The sequence below is a fragment of the Rhinoderma darwinii genome, chromosome 12 (assembly GCF_050947455.1).
Source record: "Rhinoderma darwinii isolate aRhiDar2 chromosome 12, aRhiDar2.hap1, whole genome shotgun sequence".
NCBI classification, from domain to species: Eukaryota; Metazoa; Chordata; class Amphibia; order Anura; family Rhinodermatidae; genus Rhinoderma; species Rhinoderma darwinii.
The window spans coordinates 54,517,974-54,541,054 of NC_134698.1; the positions used below are offsets into that span (position 1 = coordinate 54,517,974).

Sequence of the window (23,081 nt, forward strand, 5' to 3'; positions counted from 1 at the left end):
TATTTCCATCAAGTTTTACCATTATTCGGTCAAAGAAATGATTTTGACATAAAAAGTTATTGTGTCAATAAGGTTACAGTTTTCTGTGCTGTTCTCAGTAGATGGGGTGGGGTTCCTGGAAATCACCAAAATCTGCACTGAAATCCGAGTACCCCATTAGAAATTAGAAATGAACAAAAAGTTTCACATAAAATAAAATAAAATTATGTTCTGGCTGGAAGCTTTATGCTAGAGGGATTTCAGCTGTTGAAATGCAAATGACGAGAAATCTACAGCAGAATAAAGCATACGGACTGTTTTAAAAACGGTGGCACGCACTGAAATCTGTGTTTTGGGTTTTTTCTGTATGTGGATGGGGTTTTCCAAACCCCTATTCACATGCATTGTACTTTACTCCACACCGAAAATCGACAACAAAGTTCTGCCCATAAATGTTCTCAGTGACATGTAGGTTTGCCTCGACCAATTGTGCCACACACCTCCACTGATCAAAAGAGGATCGGCAGAAAAAAACCACAACCGATCTTGACAAAATACATGGTATCTGCTGACAAAACTCGAATAAGTATGAGCCGCTTTATACACTTCAATATACAGAATAGAAATGACAGATGGTGTAAGGATGAAGGGGACCCCAATGAGTGCCTTACTTTCTTGCAGGTTCAAGGGCTGATTGATAAGATTATCCAGAGTATATATGCCATGGTCAGAGGGTGGCGCAGGAAAACCAGGTATGAGACACGCGAACATGCAGAACTGCTCCCAACTGCAGTTGTTCTGAAGTGCTTGAAGCCACAGGAGAAACAGGCGCATCCCTTCAAGGCGGATCTGAAATGAAATCCAGTAATCACTTCTCTACAAGTAAATGTCTAGTGAAAGCGTATAGTGGTCATCAAATAAAAGGAACAAATAAACGCCTCCTGTATTAGACACGAACGGCCTTCGTACTTCATGATGAGCTTACAACCTCCAATACTGTGCAAAAATATTGAATTGGGTAAATTGAAGGTGCTTAAGCAGTAGCCTTCTGACTAGCCCTTTAATACTAAATCCCGCCCACCCACCCAGCTTATTTGACACGTGTCTGTGTATAAGCCTCATAAAAGGGGGATGCTTTATTAGGCGGGATTCACACGACCGGGTCGTTCCCGAGCCAGAGTGTCGGCCGGTAAAATCGGCCATTTTGCCCGGCCGGTTTGCATTAAGTTTTGCATCCGTGCCGGGCCGGGCAGATCCGGACAGTGACATCAGCGGCACCTCCTGAAGGGGAATCCCCATGTGTTCGGGGATTCCGCTTCAGGAGTTTCCCCTGATGTCACTGCCCAGATATGGACAGAGACATCAAGCGCTCTGTCCAGGAGCGGAATCCCCGAACACACGGGGATTCCGCTCCTTCAAGGAGCTAAAGTGCGGCTAGCACATAGCAGAGCGGGGAGATACCTCCCCGCTCTGCTATAGTGGCGTCGCTACAGTAGTAACAGCCACAGCTGCTAGCGGCGCCATCGAAGGTGTCGCCGGGCCAGGGTGCTTTTAAAACAAGCAGGGGAAGGGAGCCAGCGCAGCGCTCCCTCCACCTGCTGTACACCCTGGCCCTGCCACACAGTGTACAGCGATGCCATTCGTCAGAATGGCATCAACTCCTCCTCCTCACATGCACTCTGCGCTGTGAGGAGGAGGAGATAGAGCGCAAGCGCCGGAAAACCCAGGCCATCACTCGGGACACATCCCGGTGATGGCCGTGTATTACCCGGCCCCATAGACTTCTATGGGAGCCGGGCGGCCGGGTACCTGGGCGAAGATAGAGCATGTCCTATTTTTTGACGGCCGGTTTTCCCGGCCGTCAAAAAATCGGTCGTGTGAATAGCCCCATTAGGGGTCTATTATTCCTAATGCAGCCGGGTGCCGGCCGATTTATGAACGGCCGGCACCCGGCCGGGAAACCCTGCCGTGTGAATGAGGCCTTAGGCTCCAGTAAGCCCCGCCACTGGCGTTCGTCATTCCACACAACCAGGCCAATCAGTAGCTTCCTATTGGAGGATGCCTCATGACTCCTCCTTAGGGCCCGTCCCTCCTGCGTAAGTCATACCATTGTAATCAGGCAAGTCCAATTTACAGGACAATGCGTCCACACAATGACGGGCCTCTCCCCGCCCTGTGACGCGGCACACTGTTATTGGTGGATGAGGTAGTATTAAGGGTGGCCAGCATACTTGGTAGATAGCACCGTTTTTTCACCTGAGTGAGTAGTGAGTGGTTCCATTGTAGGCTGAGCTATTTGCTTATTGGTGTATCTAGGTGGTGTATTTATTCCACCGCATATACATGTTTGTATCCTTTTCATCTTTTTGCTGTGTATGATCCCTGTTTTTGTCCCCTGATGAACCTGCATTTAATGGGAAAACGCATCGAGAGACCCTTTTAGGGAAAGTTTCAAATCAGTCAACAGAAGACCCATGAATGTGTAAAGAGGCAGAATGAGGTGTATACTAAAGTTGATGGCTGCCTAGGGCGCCTGAAGGGGTGGTGTTGAAATTTATGGATAAAATAATATTAAAAAAACACGGTCTGCCATGAATTTATTTTTGCAGCCAATAAACGCTGTGTCTGCGTGATTGATAATACAGTATGACAAACTGTACATCTGTATATAGACGTTACATCCACAGACATATCAGCCGAGCCAAATGTGCAAGTTACTGTGTGAACCAGGGCTAAAGGAGGTCGACTGTCCATTAGGAGCCAAGAGAGGGGAGACATATTATAAAACCAATGCCTAGGGAACTAAGAGCGCTTGTCCCACCCCTGGATGTGTACCATTCCACCCTGTATTTCTCTTGTGATGAATGTTCGCAGATGAACTTCACCCTATTCTCCACTAGAGACCTTCACCCTATTCTCCACTAGAGACCTTCACCCTATTCTCCACTAGAGACCTTCACCCTATTCTCCACTAGAGACCTTCACCCTATTCTCCACTAGAGACCTTCACCCTATTCTCCACTAGAGACCTTCACCCTATTCTCCACTAGAGACCTTCACTCCATTCACCACTAGAGACCTTCACCCTATTCACCACTAGAGACTTTCATACATACAGTTGATGAAGAACAGATGTAAAATTAAAGGTCATTTCTTCCAATAAGAAGAATGGGAAATCTTACAACATGTCATTCTGATAGGATTACCGTTTAACAAGAATCAGGACATTTTATATTATATTCTTTACCTTTAAAGAGTTCCCGGTGTGAAGCAATTTTTTCAGAATCAGACCTAAATCAAAAAAATATATGTATATTACATTTCTAAAATTATGTACGTTTGCAAGGAGAATTTAAAAATGAAATCACTAAAAAGGTTAGCCAAAAATGACAACTCATGTTCAGGTGGCACCGCCCCGATCAGAACATGAAAGTGATACTTGATCTAAGAAAATAACATGGACAACAGCTCTGCATTCTTGAATGATGCCGCAACTGCAAAGTAAACCGGAAAGCATGGAAACTTGTCCGGATTTTAGTCATTTCAACTATTAAATAGGCTGTTTGGACTCTAGTGAATAAAGTTTAGTGCTCTACACTTACTGTAGCATTAGTATCTTGAGCTTGAGGGATAATTACATAGTCACCCGAGTTGAAAAATGGGAGACTATATTCCTAGGAGCGTGCGTATCTACATACAAAACATTTTTATAGGCACACACGTGCTGATGACTGCGGGCAGTGATCGCCCAATACAGGACAATGGCATACCGGGACCGGTGTAAAGAGCAGACCGGTCAGCCAGTTGACAGCTTCTCAGCCTTCTAAACGATAATAGCTACGCAACAAAAGCAGAATCTGCATACAACAGGGCAGATCTTAGCACCAGTGGTATACGGGCTGTACATGGCCCAGTGCCACAGGACACGTGCTAGGTGAGAGAGTTTTCCCATAATATTTGCAAGTCAATTCGATATGCAGAATTGGATTACGGTCCTCGCTGTTAATGAGTAAAATCTCCAAGTACAGAACATTATTTTAATAGACCAAGATCATCTCTTCACATTATTTTTTAAAACATCTTGTATGTAAAATGACATTCATGGACATATGCGTTCATCTTTTCACGCTAGTTACATGCACAGGATACAAGTGTTGGAGGTCTCGGTCAGAGCCATACAGATCTCCTGCACTGGTCTTTGGCATCCTCCAGTATTTTGTTGGTGATCAGTAAATCCTCCAGGCAATGTCTCAATACCTGAACGAAAATGAATAAACCACCGTTTTGTCATATAGTCATTGCATTCCTCCCCCGCTCCTAGGAGGATTTGAACCTGGGTCTCTCTGTAGAAAGACTGTAACTCTACCTTTACATTCAGGGCACCATTTACAACAAGACCAGGGCCATAGAACAATTAATGCAAAGTGAAAAAGGTGTCGCGGGAAGTTGGCAGTAATACACCTTCAATAGTTGTCAGCCGACAGCTATTCTTCCCGATCCCATACACATGCATGCTTGGCTCAGCCGAGCATGCATGTGATCTCAATGGGGATAGATACCCGTGGCAGCAGCTTATCTCCCTTGTGAACAAAGGATCGGCATGTTGAAATTCAGCATGCCCAATACTTTTTTTCTGCAGACATAGGCCGAACAAACGTCAGTCGCACATACAATACACATGGGATGGCAAGCTGGATCCAACTAAATCGGAGGGTTCGGCTGACGTTTGTTTAATGTGTACAGCGACTTTAGCGGACACTCCAGAAAACACTTACTGATGCTGTGATACTGCCATCGTTGGTGAATTCTCTCAGGAAGGAGCTGCAGTATTTTCTAGAAAAATACAAAAGTTGAGAGGTTGGTGAACAGAGCCATACTGGTACAGGGGAAGTCTGGGTATATAAAAATTGGTCTAACCGGTTAGGAACAAAAGAAAAACCAACCCACTAATATATATATATATATATATATATATATATATATATATATATATATATATATATATATATATATATATATATATATATATATATATATATATATTAACACCACAGATGGGCCAGAAACAATGGAGACCGGCGGCAAGAGGAAGATTTTGGTAGGTAAGTATATAACAAAGTTTACAATTTTTTTTGTTTTTAATTCCAAAAGGTTAGACCATCATTTCAATATTCAGAAAATCTGTTTAAAGTTTAGTTTTCTTCGTATTAAGTAAAATTACTGACATACAACAATATTATAATAGATGGTCAGTCAGCAGTCTAGTATAAACTGCAGTTGGTAAATCCACAGTCTATCATAAACACCTTCTTTATTTAAAGGGGTTGTCTGCTTTGGACAAACCCTAATTGTTAGAAAGGTCCCTTTACAAAGAAGTAGATCACAGAGTGTCAACCTGCTGGCACCCCTAGCAATTAGCTGTGATCTGTAAAGAAAAGCGTTTAATTTGCCTGCAGCACCATCACAGGGGAAATTAAGTATTACACAGAGCCCTTTCAAATCAATGTATTGCCTGTGTACTGTGGGACGGGACAGAAAGGATTATTTTTTTTTACCCTTGAGCCCTGTGACTACAAGCAGAGACATTTTAAAACTGAGGAATTATAGTATATAAGAAAATTGCAAAACTTTTATCAGTTTTACCTGAGGAAACCTGAGTATCACTTTAAAAATGTGATTGTTAATCATCTGTGCCTTCAACTGTGGGTTAACATGTTGGCAACAAGGGCACGGTAAATGATTATTAAGGTTCGGTAATTGCTCTATTAAACAAGTCCCATTCCAGTTAGCTGGGAATGCAATCAAAGTTTGGAATTGAAAGTTTAGTTTGTTCAGCACAAAAAACAAGGAGGCCGGGAATCTGGACGCAGTACGTACGCCCAAGTAAAACTGGTAAATATTCTCCCCCAAATAAAAAACACCACAATTTTTGTCTTAAAACTTGTCTAAAGACCTTAATTCAGCATTAAAAGGGGTTATCCCACCACATCAACTGGTCACCTATCCAGAGGATAAGTAATAAGTGTTTGATGGCTGGGGGGTCCAACCACTGGGACCCCGACTGACCAAGAAAACGTGTCTCCTGAGTCCCCTAAACGAATGGAGCGGCGGTGGCGCATGTGCTCTGCCGCTCCATTCACTCTCTATGGAACTGCCTGAGATAGCCGATTACAGTGCTCTGCCATCTCAGGCAGTTCCATAGAGAATGAATGGAACGGCACCGCACATGGGAGACCGCTGCCCCGTTCAGGCAACTTGGGAACCCCGTTCTCTTGATCAATGGAAGTCCCAGCGATCAAAAACTTATCACCTATCCGATAGATAGATGATACATTAATGTGGTGGGATAACTCCTTTAACCCCTTGGCGACATGTCACGTACATGTACGTGACAGCTGCCATGGGGAAGTATGGAGCACTCTCCATACTGAGCGTGTGTCAGCTGTATATTACAGCTGACACCCCAGTGCAATGGGCAGAATTGAAGGTCACTTAGTCTCATCCAGTTTAAGTACTTAAATGCCGCGGTCAGTAGCGAGCGCAACTTTTAAACCGTTAAAATAAGGGGGGGGGTAGCCCACTCTGATTTGCCATCGGACAACCGAATGACGTGATCGTGGGGACGGGGTGACAATGGTTAGTATGGCAGCCTGGTGGCCTAATGAAGGCCCCCAGGTCTGCCCTCTTTGTCCTCCTATGAAGCTCTTCCTCCGACAGTTAGTAAAACACTAATAAAAAGTTAAATGCAGTTAGTTTTTTTTTATGTACAAAAAATAAAAAACACAAAACTAGTATCGCCGCATCCGTAAAAGTCCGAACTATTACAATATAAGCACCCAAATTGCTGTTTTTTGATCACCTTAGCACGCAAAAAAATTAAATAAGTAGTGATCAACTAGTCGAATGTACCCCAAAACAGTACCAATAAAAACTACAGCTCAGCCCGCAAAAAGTACGCCATCAAACCGCAAAGTCGACTGAAATATAAAAAAAGCTATGCCTCTCAAAATGTGGCAACACAAAACTATTTTATTTAACAACTTTTTTTTCTTTATAAAAGAGGTAAAATATGAAAGAAAGTATATACATTTTTTTAACTCTGCAATTGTATTTAGCTGCAGAATAAAGTTAACATATCGTTTTTACTGTACGATATACGTCGTAAATGCGAAACTTAAGAAACCAAAAAGTGGATGTGCTGTTTTTTTCCCATTCCACCCAAAAAAAAATTCAGTTACCCAATACATTACATGGCACATTAAGTAATGCTGTAAAAAACGACAACTTGTCCCGCAAGTAACAAGCCCTCATACGGCTGTGTCAACGGAAACATATAAAAAGTTATGGCTTTTAGAAGGCGGGGAGGGAAAAAACGAAAATGAAAATCCGAAAAATGGCTGCGTCTCCAAGGGGTTAAAGCAACTACAGCCCAAACAACCTCTTGTACCCGATAAACCTGAGAGAAGTAACCAGGAACTTTGGATTTGTATATTTTTATGTTAAAATTTTATTACCTCGAAGATAAAGAGGATAGCATCAAGCTCTTCACGCTGAGACTTGTGGCCTAAAAAGGGAAGAATTTTTTAAAATATTTTTTTATAATACATATATATATTACACATATAGTTATAATAACAGATATCTTATCACAAATTGTAGAAGCGCTCTAATGTTTTCATTAACAGTAAATACAATACCACTAGTGAATATATATAAATCACAATCAAATCATTAGTGAGGCCCCATGCACACGACAGCAAAAAACCTCCGTTTTTGCGGACCGCAATTGCGGTCCGCAAAAACTGAGCCATTCACTTTCATTGAACACTGACACCTTTCCGTAGCACTACGGAAGGGTGTCAGTGCCGTGGAAATGTTCCGGGAATTATGGAACGTCCGTTCTTTCGCATTTTGCGGGCCGTGCTCCCATACTTTGTATGGGAGCACGGCCCGAAAATGCGGTAGTCAGTCAGCGGCCGGCCGTGCCCGCGGGCCGTGATTGCGGGCACGGTCGTGTGCATGGGGCCTTACATAGTTACATAGTTTGTACGGTTGAAAAAAGACACATGTCCATCAAGTTCAACCAAGGGATGGGAAAAGGGAAGTAAAAAATTTCTACACATAGGAGCTAATATTTTTTTGTTCTAGGAAATTATCTAAGCCTTTTTTAAAGCCATCTACTGTCCCTGCTGTGACAGCTCCTGCGGTGACTATTTCTCCCACAATGGATGTTAAGCTTACTGGTCTATAAATTACCTGGCGAAGACCTAGAGCCCTTTTTGAAAATAGGCACCACATTTGCCCTGCGCCAGTCCCTTGGCACCATACCAGTCACTAGAGAATCTCTAAATATTATGAAGAGGGGGACAGAAATAACTGAACTGAGCTCCTTAAGAACTCTAGGGTGTAACCCATCTGGTCCCGGGGCCTTGTGTACGTTTATTTTATTTCATTTAGCCTGCACCATATCTACATTCATCCAATTCAGTATATCAACTGATATATTAACAGCACTGGCACCGGCTGTATCAGCTGCTCTTTCTTCTGTTGTATATACAGAGCTTAATAACCCATTTAGTAACTCTGCCTTCTCTTGATCCCCTTTGACCAACTCCCCATTACCACTATCTAGGGGTCCTACACGTTCAGACCTTGGCTTTTTTGCATTTATATGCTTGAAGAATTTTTGGGGATTTGTTTTACTATCCTTGGCCACCTGCCTTTCATTTTGTATTTTTGCTGATTTTATTACCTTTTTACAGATTTTATTAAGCTCTTTATAATTTACAAAGGCTACAGATGTACCCTCAGATTTGTATTTTTGAAATGCCCTTTTTTTTGTCATGTATTGCCCTTTTTACAGAAGGTGTAAACCATGTGGGGTTTAATTTTAGTCGTTTATACTTGTTACCTATAGGAATAAATTTTGCACTAGAATTACCCAAAGTAGATTTGAAAATCTCCCATTTATCATTTGTCCCATTATTTAACATTAGTTCTTCCCAGTCTATATCCTGAATTGCCGCCCTCATCCTGGGGAAATTGGCCTTCTTAAAATGAAGTGTTTTTGCCCTCCCAGCATGTGTTTGTTTTTTACAGTATATGTAAAATGTAACTATATTATGATCACTGTTACCAAGGTTTTCACGAACATTGACGTTCCCAACAAGCTCTGCATTATTAGAAATGACCAGATCCAACAAAGCTTCACCTCTAGTCGGGTCTTCCACAAACTGGCCCATAAAATTTTCCTGCAACAGGTTGAGGAAATGTCTCCCCTTTGCAGTTGAAGCCGAACCATGACACCAATTAATATCCCAGTAATTAAAATCTCCCATTATCACTACAGTACCAGCCCGCTCCATCTGTTTATATAGCTGACCTTCCATCTCCTCAGTTATATTGGGGGGTCTATAGATTACAGCAAAAGTAATTTTTTCAGTGTTTACCTCCCTTTGTAATTCCACCCACAAGGTTTCAACCTCCTCACAAGCTTCACCCTCTAATGTCTCATTCACACTCGCCTTCATATCGCTTCTCTGAAACCAAATACCTGTTAGTCTTTTTTCTGACTAGAAGTTAAGTTTATAACCATTCTAACTTTGGTGCCATTTACAACATGCCTACTACTATAAAAATAGTATGAATAACTTCATCTTACCTTTTTGTTTCAAAGATGTCTCGATAATCACAAAGTTTTCAAAGAAAACATAGTAGATGTGAGAGAAGTTCTGTTCAAAAAACTGCTTAAGGTCAATAGATTCAGCATTTTCTAAAAGAGAAAAAGAAGGGAACACATACAGTTAAGTACATAATTATTTGGACAGTGACAAGTTTTGGCATTTTAGCTGTTTACCAAAATATATTGAATATACAGTTATATAATCAATATGAGCTTAAAGTGCAGACACTCAGCTTTAATTTGAGGCTATTCACATCCTAATTTGAGGAAGGGTTTAGGAATTACAGCGCTTTAATATGAACTTGCCTCTTTTTCAAGGGACCAAAAGGTAATTAGACAATTATCTCAAAAGCTATTTAATGGGCTGCATGGGCTATTCCCTCATTAAACCATCATCAATTAAGCAGGTAAAAGGTCTGGAGTTGATTCCAGGTGTGGCATTTGCACTTGGAAGCTGTTGCTGTGAACCCACAACATGAGGTCAAAGGAGCTCTCAATGCAAGTGAAACAGACCATCGTTAGGCTGAAAAAAAATGAAGAAATCCAGAGAAAGCACAAATGTTAGGAGTGGACAAATCAACAGAGTGGTACATTCTTGAAAAAAAAAAAAAGAAGAAGATCTCGTGAACTCCAAAAGCCCTGGACATCTACGAAAGAAAACAGTGGTGGATGATCACAGAACCCTTTCCATGGTGAAGAAAAACCCCTTCACAACATCTACCCAAGTGAAGAACACTCTCCTGGAAGTAGGTCTATCAGTATCTAAGTCTATTATAAAGAGAAGACTTCATTAAGAGCAAATACAGAGGGTTCACCACAAGGTGCAAACCATTAAACAGTCTCAAAAATAGAAAAGGCCAGATTAGACTTTGCCAAACAACATCTAAAGAAGCCGCCCAGTTCTGGTACAGCATGAAACTAAGATCAACCTGTACCAGAAGAAGAAAGTATGGAGAAGGCTTGGAACGGCTCATGATCCAAAGCACTCCACATCCTCTGTAAAACATGATGGAGGTGGTGTGATGGCATGGTGGGGGCAGTGTGATGGCATGGTGGGGGCAGTGTGATGGCATGGTGGGGGCAGTGTGATGGCATGGTGGGGGCAGTGTGATGGCATGGTGGGGGCAGTGTGATGGCATGGGCATGAATGGCTGCCGAAGGCACTGGGTCGCTGGTGTTTATTGATGATGTGACTGAAAAGAGAAGCAGCTGGATGAATTCTGAAGTGTTCAGGGATTTACTTTCTGCTCAGATTTAACCAAATGCAGCAAGGTTGACTGGACGTCGCTTCACAGTACAGATGGACAATGACCCAAAACATACTGCGAAAGCAACCCAGGACCAAGACCAAGTCAATCACCAGATCTCAACATTTTATGTATGGTAATGTTAATTTGTCCAATTTAAGCCCCTGAAATGCGGAGGCTGTGTAGAAAAATGGCTGCAATTCCTAAACATTTCACAGGATATTTTTGTTCAACCCCTTGAATTAAACCTGCAAGTCTACACTTCAAATTGCATCTCAGTTGTTTCATTTCAAATCCAATGTGGTGGAAGCAGAGCCCAAATCATGAAAATTGTGTCACTGTCCAAATAATTCTGGACCGAACTGTATAAGTCTACAGATAGAGGAACATGAGGAACCATGCGATGGTGTTCAAAATGACTTGTAAGTTAGATCTAATGCACACGACCATAGTGATTTTGCGGTAATTGATCCCACTAGTTTGTCCCAACCCCCTTAGCAGGTCACGATATCGCTGAAATCGCATAAAACCCTGGCATCACTTGGCTATGTATCCGCAATTGTGGATGACACAGGGTGGCAACCCATATGCCGTCCACAATTTACACCGTCCCATAGACTTCATAATTGCGGCACGGACTCGCCCATAGGTCAGTAAGATGACATGTCCTGAGCTTTTGTGGCACCACACGGGGCCGTATAAATGAATGGGCCATAAAAATTAATCACAGATAGCACACAAAAAAACAGTTGTGTGTATTTGGATTTACATACAGAGAGATTGTCTCTCCCAGCCGATGGGTTCATGTCAAACAGGCGGTCCTACACCTTTACCGGACAGAACTATACAGTAATGGCTGGCAAGTTTCCTCTATAGAAGAATGGACTTTAAGGACATGCTCCATCCCAAGCAGCTTTCCCAACACATCAATTCACTGCAGCAAAAACCTCCTTGATAACCAAAGTCTTAGCGAAACATTTCTCATGCAAAAATTCACGAAATGACTGAATAAACACGCTAGTAAGGTTTCTCACTTGATGGTACAAAAATGCAGAGCAGCCTCTAAGACGTTGAGGTAAAAAAATACATAAAAGCAGTAGACAGACTATAAAACTCGACCTAAATAATGTAAATGCAACTCCCTAAACAAATACTTAGCAGAATCATAAATATATGAGTCCGCTGCATTCATGAGGGAAGCGCTGCACGTGGCTGCCTCACCGGTGACTGGCAGCCGCCATGCATCTGCATTTATACATGATCGACATCAATCACGGCAGAGGGGCAGGATGAGGTGGTGAGAGGTGGAAGAGCCCTCCAATCACCAATACATCATACCTATGCATTCTTTACTAGCTGCTACGAGCCAAACGGTATACATTTTTTTTTAGCCCATTTAGGTTAATAGTGCCGCGGACCTGTCTCCATACTATGCATAATATGGCAACAGACTCTCTTTCAAGGGGTTTTGCAGCTTTAATTATTTTTTGATTCAATTTTTTTAATGGCAGCTGCTTATTACCTAAAATGACAAATAGGCACATACTCACCCCTTTAAATCCCTTATTGACTAAGCGCCGACGGTCTTTGTTTACATCACTGATGAAAAAACGTGCCATACCGACATATGACCGCCGCAACAAAATCACTGACCGTAATGTTATGTGCTATACATATTAACATCCTCATTGCTTGGGACCACAGGACAGGTGTGGGATTTACAACAGGACAAGGCCGACTCCAGGTTTATGTGGGTCCTTGCGCGACATAGATTCAGTCAGCCCCTTTGCGGGGTAAGTCACGGCGGTAGTAAAACGGCAGTTTGTGCCCCCATATAGAAGTTAGGCCAACAGTTTGTGCATATATATATATATATATATATATATATATATATATATACACATATATACATACATACACACACACACACACACATACACAGTGCCCTCTGTAGAAGGTGCCACACAGTCCCCTGTAGAAAGGGCCACACAAACCCCACTGTAGATAGCTCCATTGGGGCTCCCTCTAGAGTGGATTCCCCAGCCAGAGTGTCGGAAACGCCCTACTCGGGGATTCCGCTCAGGAGGAGCCCCTGACATCACTCCATATATGGTTAGTGACACCAGGGGTTCCCTCTAGGATCGGAATCTCCGGCCAGAGCGTCGACTATGCTCTAGGGGGATTCCGCTCCTAGATGGCAGCGTAAAGACCCCGGTGGCCGAGTTGACCCTAAACGGTAGTGGGTCCCGGCACTTGCAAGGGGTTTTGCCGGGTGCGGACGCCGGCCCTGCAACAGGAGAATGTACCGATTTGTTATTTTATAATCTAAGCAGCTGCCATAAAACTGAAAACTCCAGGAAACTCTGTTAACGGTTATTTGGTAGGAAAATCCTTTAAAAGAAGGTAGTCAATGCACTTGCTTTGGTCTTTCCATAACTGCCACAGACTTAATTAGAGAGAGCCATGCATATGCCTGGTGAAAGGGGGCGGGGGTATACTAGAGGTCGGATAGTAAATAAAAGGTCTATAATAGGATTATCCCTTAAAAGTAGCTCTCAAAACGTAAGATTCTGATTCAGGAATTGGTAAAAAAAGGCACGCACGTACGTAGTCTCTATTATATACACGTTTGCGTGCTTGTTTAGATCTGATAAGGATTGTCTAGATCAGCGGTGGGCAACTGGAGGCCCCCGGGGTGCTCAGACTGTGGCCCCTTTTTTATTCGTCTACTGTACATAGCTACACAGACGCACCCTACTGCCCTACGTACATACACTGATCAGCCATAACATTAACCCTTACCTGCCGCAATTTTTCGGATTTCCACTTGTTTTTTCATCACCTTCCAAAACCCAGAATTTTTTTTCATCAATATTGCCATATGAGGGCTTGTTTTTTGCGGGACGAGTTGTTGATTTTGACAGCACCATTTATTGTACCATATGATGTAGTGGGAAACTGGGGGAAAAAATATTTGTGGGGTGGAATAGGAAAAAAACTGCGATTGCTCAATCTTTTGGGGGGTTTTGCTTTTACAGCGCTCACTGTGCTGTAAAAACGGCATGTTAACTATATTCTGCGGGTCAATACGATTACGGTGATATCAAATTTATATGTTTATTTTGTGTTTTACTACTTTTACAAGTAAAAAACTGATTGTTAAAAATAAAATTTGAGTTTTGTCGCCACATTCTGAGAGCCATAACTTTATTTTTTCGTCGATTGAGCGGGATGAGAGCTTATTTTTTGCGGGGCGAGCTGCAGTTTCTATTGGTAGAATTTTGGGCTACATGAGACTTTTTATTCAATTTTCTGTGGAAGATGAAGTCACCTTTTTTACTGCATTCACTGTGTGGACTAAATAATAATATATTGTAATAGTTCATGCTTTTACGGATGTTCGATACCAGTTATGTTAATTTTTTTAAACATTGTGCTTGAGGGAAAAGGTTTTTGTTTTTTAACTTGATTTTATTGACTTTTTTTACTAATCCCCCTAGGGGACTTGAACCAGCGATCGTTGGATCACTTGCATGATATACTGCAATACTAATGAATTGCATTATATCGGGATACTGGCACTCTTATGAAGCCCTGCTGGATGGAGTACAAAGATGGCAGACCTGGGGGCCTTCATCAGGCCGCCCCCAAACTACCATGCCAACCAACGGAACCCCGCCATCTCATCACGGGGGGCCATTGAAAAGTTTTTAGTCATTTAAATGTCGTGGTTGCTATTGACCGCGGCATTTAACAGGTTAAACTAGCAGAATCGCGCTTGAGTGGAATCCCACTCGTTTCCCTGAAGTGTCGGCTGTAACACACAGCCGACACACTCGCTCTATGGACTGGGCTCATCCTGTGTGCCCGCTCCATATTCCCACACCAGACACACACACACACACACACACCGGATGTCTGGAAGAGGTTAAAACAACCTGTCTGTTTGTAAAGCTCCCCCGTGTGCCACCAAACCAGCTCCGTCCCATCGAGGCATGGACTCCATAAGACCTCTGAAGGTTCCTGTGGTTTCTGGCACCAAGACGTTAGTAGCATATCCTTTAAGTCCTGTAAGTTGTGAGGTCGGGCTTCCATGATCAAACTAGTTTTTACAGCACATACTACAGCTGCTCGATCAGTTTGAAATCTGGGGAATTTGGAGGTCAAGTCAACATCTTGAACTTTTTCATGTTCCTCAAACCATTCTTGAACAGTTTTTCAGTGTGGAAGGGCGCACTATATTGCTGAAAAAGGCCACTGCCATTAGGGAATACCGCTGCCATGAAGTACTTGATCTTCAGCAATGTTTAGGTAGGTGGTACATGTCAAAGTAACATCCACATGAATGCCAGGACCCATGGTTTCCCAACAGAACATTGCCCAGAGCATCACATTGCCTCCACCAGCTTGCCTTCTTCCCATAAAGGATCCTGGTGCCATCCCTACCCCAGGTAAGCGATGCACACGCACCGGGCCGTTCACATAATGTAAAATAAAAATGTGATTCATCAGACCAGCCATCTTCTTCCATTGCTCCATGGTCCAGTTCGAAAGCTCACGCGCCCATCGTAGGAGTTTTTAGCAGTGGACAGGGGTCAGCATGGGACCTCTGACTAATCTGCAGCCACGCAGCAAACTGTAACACCCTGTGGTTCTGACCCCTTTCTATTATACCCAGAATAAACTTTTTCAACAATTTGTGGTACGGTGGCTCTTCTTTAGTATCGGATCAGAGGACTAGCCTTCATTCCCCAGGTGGATCAATGAGCCCATGACCCGGTCACGGATTTACCGGTTGTCCTTCCATGGACAACATTTAGAAGGTACTGCATTCCGGGAACACTCCTACCAGACCTGTCATTTTGGAGATGCTCTGACCCAGTCGTCTAGCCATCACAATTTGGCCCTTGTCAATGTCGCTCAGACGCTTACACTTGCTCGTTTTTCATGGTTCCAACATATCAAGAACTGTTCCCGTGTGAGTTGTTTTAATGTTATGGCTGAATGGTGTCGATGACTCTGTGTCGCACACCCCATGAGGTAACATTTTTAACAACTAAGCTCTTCATCATCAGCACTATTTAACAGCTTTTCTCACTGTACACAGACATGGCATATTGATAGGATCTTCCAGAAACATTTGATTGGTGGACATTTGACTGCTGGGAACCCTAATAATCTTGAGTCCTGGTTTGCTGGTTTGTGAATACATTGATGCCCTCCATTAAACGGAATATACAAACTCATCTGAGTGTCTTCACTTGGCTGTTTCTGTGTCTCTATAATGTGCACAGGTAGCCACCTCTCTGGTACAAACAGCGGAGAGAGGGACACTCAATCTTTCATGTGAACCTAGTTTGGCTGATTAGTTGCATATTTATGCAGTCACCGTCCCTTCATTTTAATTTTCTAGGAGCACACAGGACCCGCTATCAGCCGAGCCATCAGACCAGCTCCGTCTGACAGCGGCATTCTGCAGCTTCTATGTACAGTATTACATAGAAGCTGCAGGAGTGAAATGGAGCAAAATTGTAATAAAAGTAAATTTCTGAGATTATATATATACATATATATACACATACATACATACACACACACACACACACACACACACACACACACACTACTGTTCAAAATTTTGGGGTCACCCAGACAAATTTAGTGTTTTCCATGAAAACGCACACTTATATTTATCAAATGAGTTGCAAAATGACTAGAAAATATGGTCAAGACATTGACAAGGTTAGAAATCATGATTTTTATTTGAAATAATAATTTTCTCCTTCAAACTTTGCTTTCGTCAAAGAATGCTCCATTTGCAGCAATTACAGCATTGCAGACCTTTGGCATTCTAGCTGTTAATTTGCTGAGGTAATCGGGAGAAATTTCACCCCATGCTTCCAGAAGCCCCTCCCACAAGTTGGATTGGCTTGATGGGCACTTCTTGCGTACCATAAGGTCAAGCTGCTCCCACAACAGCTCTATGGGGTTGAGATCTGGTGACTGCGCTGGCCACTCCATTACAGATAGAATACCAGCTGCCTGCTTTTTTCCTAAATAGTTCTTGCATAATTTGGAGGTGTGCTTTGGGTCATTGTCCTGTTGTAGGATGAAATTGGCTCCAATCAAGCACTGTCCACAGGATATGACATGGCATTGCAAAATGGAGTGATAGTCTTCCTTATTCAAAATCCCTTTTACCTTGTACAAATCTCCCACTTTAGCAGCACCAAAGCAACCCCAGACCATCACATTACCTCCACCATGCTTGACAGATGGCGTCAGGCACTCTTCCAGCATCTTTTCAGTTGTTCTGCGTCTCACTAATGTTCTTCTGTGTGATCCAAACACCTCAAACTTCGATTCGTCTGTCCATAACACTTTTTTCCAATCTTCCTCTGTCCAATGTCTGTGTGCTTTTGCCCATATTAATATTTTCCTCTTATTAGCCAGTCTCAGATATGGCTTTTTCTTTGCCACTCTGCCCTGAAGGCCAGCATCCCGGAGTCGCCTCTTCACTGTAGACGTTGACACTGGCGTTTTGCGGGTACTATTTAATGAAGCTGCCAGTTGAGGACCTGTGAGGCGTCTATTTCTCAAACTAGAGACACTAATGTACTTCGTAAGGTCAGTTTTATAGCTCCTCTAAACAGCAAAACTGTTTACAGCGGTGCTAACATAATTGCACAAAGGTTTTCAAGTGTTTTCTAATCATCCATTAGCCTTCTACCACAGTTAGCAAACACAATGTATAATTAGAACACTGGAGTGATGGTTGCTGGAAATGGGCCTCTATACACCTTTGTAGATATTGCATTAAAAAACAGACGTTTGCAGCTAGAATAGTCATTTAGAACATTAACAATGTATAGAGTGTATTTCTGATTAATGTAATGTTATCTTCATTGAAAAAAACTGCTTTTCTTTCAAAAATAAGGACATTTCTAAGTGACCCTAAACTTTTGAACGGTAGTGTGTGTGGTGTGTGTATATATATATATATATACACACACACACACACACACACACACACACACACACACACACACACTCTAAGACTTGCAAAGTAAAAACCATAAACAAGAACTAGATTTGGTATGTGGAAAAAAATCATCAAGCAGCGTTAGACAATGAAAAAGGAAGTCCTTGCCCAGATACTTACTATTGTATTTGTAATACAAAGAAAGAGCTGGATCTAAAATAAGGAATTTAGGTCTATGAAGAACTGTCATCATAAAACGTTGGAAAGCAAATACAAAAAAAAAATAAAAAAATGATAAAATATATTTCTCACCAAGTCACTTCCAGTTCTAGACTGCAGCACAAGGACCTGTAATGGTTTCTTTCTAGGTTCTAATTCTACAGAAATGTAGGTACAATGCAAATTGGCGTGGCCATGGTGCCAACCTCAGAATGCAATCTACTGCACTAGGACTTCCTCTGACGGACATAAACATGGGCGACATGAAAGAGTGCTGAATTGAATGGCGAGTGTGGAGCTCGTCCAGATATGTTGTCTCGGGTGTATGAAACATTTTAATCATTTTCCTGGGAAATTCTCTGAAGTGCCAAGGTACCAATATAAAAGAAAATAAAAATGATAGCAGGAAGCCATTCATTTCACATTGTTAAGGTCCTTTGCACATGCAGATTCCGGACATTTTCCACTAGGTTTGAACCTGGCGCTAGGGCTCATAGAAGGAGTCTGGGAGGATTAAGAAAGTGAGGGTGCATCTCCATCTCTTAGGCAGAATGAGTGGGCATGCTGAGGGCCCTAAGAATGAAGGTGCCTTGTGGGAGTTGTTTAGAGACTCCAACAACCCTCTAACATGCATTGCTATGTAATTCACTGAAAGCAAGCAGAGATATTGAACATGGTGAGGTACTGAAATACAAAGGGCACATGCAAGCTGTTCTAATAAAACTGTCTGGTTGTTAACAGCCAATCAGATTACATCTCTGTAAATGTTTGCATTAGATTGGTTGCTATGGGCAACACAGACACGTTTTGTTAGAACAGTTTTTATATACAAGGCCTCAAAGTAGATCAGTAATTGAGTAACGTCGTCATACAAAGAATACAATTTATTTATATAAAACCAGAAACCAAATCAAAAATGGGCACATGGAAGGAAAAGGGCTTGGCCATACACTTACCCCCCACAGTTGTGGCGCAGTGATTTGCTACAAGGAGAGATACAGAAGTTTCCTTTGTTGGACCTATTTCCGGTTTTGGCAAGAAGTACTGCACAGCAACTGCAAGATGTGAACGTGGCCTTGAAAGGGGTTGTCTGGTTTAGAAAATCCTGTTTCAAATAAGCTATTATTCTAAGTTAATAGAGGGGGGGGGGGTCCCTCGGACTGGCATTTCTGTCAATTACTTGGAGCAATGAGTGGTTACCCAGAGCATCCACCTCGCTTGGAGGGCATGCCCCATTCCAGATTTACATGCATTTCGATAGGCACCATGTAATGCATCATTTCACCTGTGGTGGTGCTGTAGGGAAACTGAAAGCTCGCTACCAAGCTTCCCTGCATAGCCGATTGCTGGGAATTCCATGTGATCAGCTTATCAGGGGGCCCTTCTAACAATATACGGAACGTCACAAGCTTTAATTTTCATCAGAAACAGCAGGAATCCAAGACCAAGGAAGATCCAACTTGACCATCCACAAAAGCCAAGCAGACAGTCTGACTACTACAACTCTCACGTAGCACCCAGTTAGGAAATTCCTAATTTCAGGTGTAAACAAAAAGCAGTTTAGTGCTTGAATCCTGAATGTGACTTTTATTTGAGAAGTAAAATGACACAGACTTTGTTGTAGGCTCCGTCACAGATGCGGCCAAAAATGCCGGACAAAATAGTGCAGAATGCTGCTATTTTGTCCAGTAAAAAAAAAACAAAAAAAAAAACAAAAAAAAAACACCCCAATATAGTCAATGTGGCCTGATGGGCACGGTTGGTGCCGTCATGCAAGGGATTGGTCACATTATTTTCGTTGTTCCTATAACGGAGCAGAACAACGGAAAAGTATAGAGTGTAGATGTGAACAGATCCTTACACATGCTCCATCCACCCCCCCCTACCCCCCTTATTTTTTAAAACACAGGAATGTAAATAGACCGGTCATGAGGTCGCTGTCCAGAGGGGGCGCCAGAGGCATTCACATATCAACACAAAGTATAAACAATGCCCGCTGCCTGCAGAAAACAGAAGGTCATGCCTTTTCGGCTACTGAAATAATTCACATTCTTTGGCACAAACCGCGATCTTCACAAGTATTCTTCCATGCAGGTTAGAGTCTGACTTGTAAATAAGCTTAATATTAAACACGACCCCCACACTTTCCAGCAAGCGTTCCCCTCCCAAGAACGCAAAAGACAGTACGCACTCGAAAGGTTAAAACCAAGAAGCCTTCTAATACAATTGTGTATCTCTATTACAGCAAGAGTAAAAAAAAGTTATACCCTGGAGCTGTAAAACAAGTCAGACACAAAGTCATTGTTATCATGAGGCAGAACAGCACAGCAGACATTGGCCTCATGCACACGACTGCGCTATTGTTTCCGCAAAAAAGACGGAAACTTCACGGAACGGAAACCATTACCATTGAAATCAATGGTAATGCAATGGGAAGCTATGGTTTCCGTTTGGCTTTCCGTTCATCAGTTCCTCCGACGGAAAGTTCGAACGGAATCGATGCTGATGCGAACACACCCTTAGGCCCCATGCACACGACCGTAAAAATCGTCCGTAATCGCGGACAGTAGTTACGGCGGACCCATTCACTTCTATTGTCCACGGACACCTTCCCATTTATTTACGGGAATGTGTCCGGGCCGTAGAAAGCGACCGCAAAATATTATAGGACATGTCTTATCTTTTGCTTTTCACAGACCGTGCTCCCATACTTTATATGGGAGAATGACCCGTATATGTGGGTGACTGTCCACGGCCGTGACTACGGGCACGGCTGAGTGCATGGAGCTGTAGAGAATAGAAATAATTTAAGCATTATACTAAAAAGCCATCTCTGGAAAATAACATTCACATAGAGAACGGTTTAAAAAAAAAAAAAAGTGGTTTCCATCAAGTTCAACCAAGGGATGGGAGAAAGGGAAGGGATATGGGTAAACTTAGTAACCTGCAGACAATGACCATGTATAAAAACCAGCGCAAACAAAAAGCTAAACAAAAGAGTTACTTCCTATCATTTCCAGCCGGCCTTGGAATATAAGCCAGTTCAAACCGAGTTTTTGGACTTGGAAACCGCGTCGTTGAGGCCCACAGTGATATATGCCTATGACTGGCAATGCCCAGCAGCAGCTTTAGGGGTGTACCTTTGGGTTCTTTACATGTTAATACAGCTCAACACAAAACAACCCCTTCAATGTTCAGGGCTTGTCAAACGGAGCCATAGACGTACAAATAATATACAAGAGATCTGTCTGATGACCTTTATATACTTGGACCTGTAAATATAACAAGGGGGCATCCACTAGGTCTAATGTCATCGACACAGAGAGGGGTCTTTCATTTTAAGGGTGGTATAGCTGCCCATACATAGTCCAATAATGGCGTCTGCCTGCAATCTAATGTGTGGGCGCTGCTGGCTTCTCATTCTTACTCAAATGAGAGGTCAGGGCATGGTGGTGTTTTTTCTACGGACAGAAACCTACTCCATGATGCCGCTCTGCCGATATTCCACATTGCAACAGTAGTGCCCCTACAGTAATATGAATTCTAAATAGCCTGTACCACCGTGCCCACAACACAGAAATATTCAGTCAATGCTACAGTAAGGGCTCGTCCACACGTAGCGAAATTGCTGCGTATTTTCCGTCCGGAATTGCGGACGGAAAACACGCAGCAGAATGCAGTAGCAGCAAAGTGGGTGATACTTAACAAATCTCATCCACACTCTGCGTAAATACTGAGCAAAAATTGACCTGCGGAGCGTATTTTTCGGACTGCTGAAAGTGGACAGAATTGCTGCGTTTTTCAGAGATGTCTCCATCTCCTAACATTGAGAAAAACGCAGAAAAATACGCACTATTTTTTGCAGTTAAAAACGTAGGAAATGGTGCGTTTTTGCCGCAGCAGAGAGTCTGCTACTTTCAACGGAATTGCTGCAAGAATTTTCTGCAGTAATTCCGTTACGTGTGGAAAAGCCCTAAAGCTCATGTGACTGGTGTTCTTTATCCGGGCAGCGGTAGATTATGCCAGGACTGCGTCTCCACTCTCTAGGCCGGGGGTCTCAAACTCGGCCGGGTAAGTGGGCCGCATATAGAAAAAATGGGAAGTTGACGGGCCGCATTACTTTCAAATTTGATACAATACAAAATAATTGTTAATCATTTAGTTATTTGAACTACTATAACACTATATTACTAATACTACATTACTATAATAATACTGCTAGGTTTAAAATTTGAGAGATTTCTCCTTGTGCTTATTTCAACAATCCAGTTTTCCAGCTTAAGTGTCGCTAAATACAGTCCGGCAGCTCAGTTAGCAGACACACGTCAAGATTGTTCAGCCCCTTTTTAGATAGTGCCACAGTGCCCTCTGTAGATAATTCAACAAGCTCTCTGTGGATGCTGCCACAGTGCCCCCCGCAGATGCTGCCACAGTGCCCTCCGCAGATGCTGCCACAGTGCCCTCCGCAGATGCTGCCACAGTGATGTCAGGGGCTTGCCGAGAGATGGAGTCCCGGAGCAGAGCCGCTTCTAGCACTCTGCCTGGGATTCCAGCTCTGCTCCTGACATCACTGTCCATATATGGACAGAGATGTCAGGGGCAACCCCAGAGCTGGAGTCCCGGGCAGAGCACTAGTAGGCTCTTCCTGGGACTCCAGCTGTGCTCCTGACATCACTGGGACTCCTGCTCTGGGGAAGCCCCTGACATCATTGTCGATGTATGGACACCGATGTCAGGGAATTCCACAGAGTCCTGGGGCAGAGCCGATACCAGCGCTCTGCTCGGGTCTCCGCTCTGGGGAAGACCCAGCCACACTGTCCATATATGGACAGTGAGGTCTGTGGAATTCCACAGAGTTCCGTAGCAGAGCCTATACTACCGCTCTGCACCTGACTCCGGCTCTGTGGAAGCCCCAGACATCGTGTGTCCAAACATGGACACCGATGTCAGGGAATTCCAGAGTCCCGAAGCA

General features: G+C 43.0%; 1 protein-coding gene across 7 annotated transcripts in view; it reads right to left on the reverse strand.

Moving 5' to 3' along the window:
- RALGAPA1 (Ral GTPase activating protein catalytic subunit alpha 1) overlaps positions 1-23,081 on the reverse strand; it is a 159,553-nt gene that overhangs the window by 121,506 nt on the left and 14,966 nt on the right. For all 7 annotated transcript variants that reach the window (XM_075843354.1, XM_075843352.1, XM_075843353.1 and 4 more), the window contains exons 2-6: positions 9,641-9,751; positions 7,494-7,543; positions 4,755-4,812; positions 3,227-3,270; positions 651-828 (exon numbers count right to left, since the gene is read on the reverse strand). In XM_075843354.1, coding sequence (XP_075699469.1) covers positions 651-828; positions 3,227-3,270; positions 4,755-4,812; positions 7,494-7,543; positions 9,641-9,751 — 441 coding nt within the window. The remainder of the gene's footprint in view (positions 1-650; positions 829-3,226; positions 3,271-4,754; positions 4,813-7,493; positions 7,544-9,640; positions 9,752-23,081) is intronic.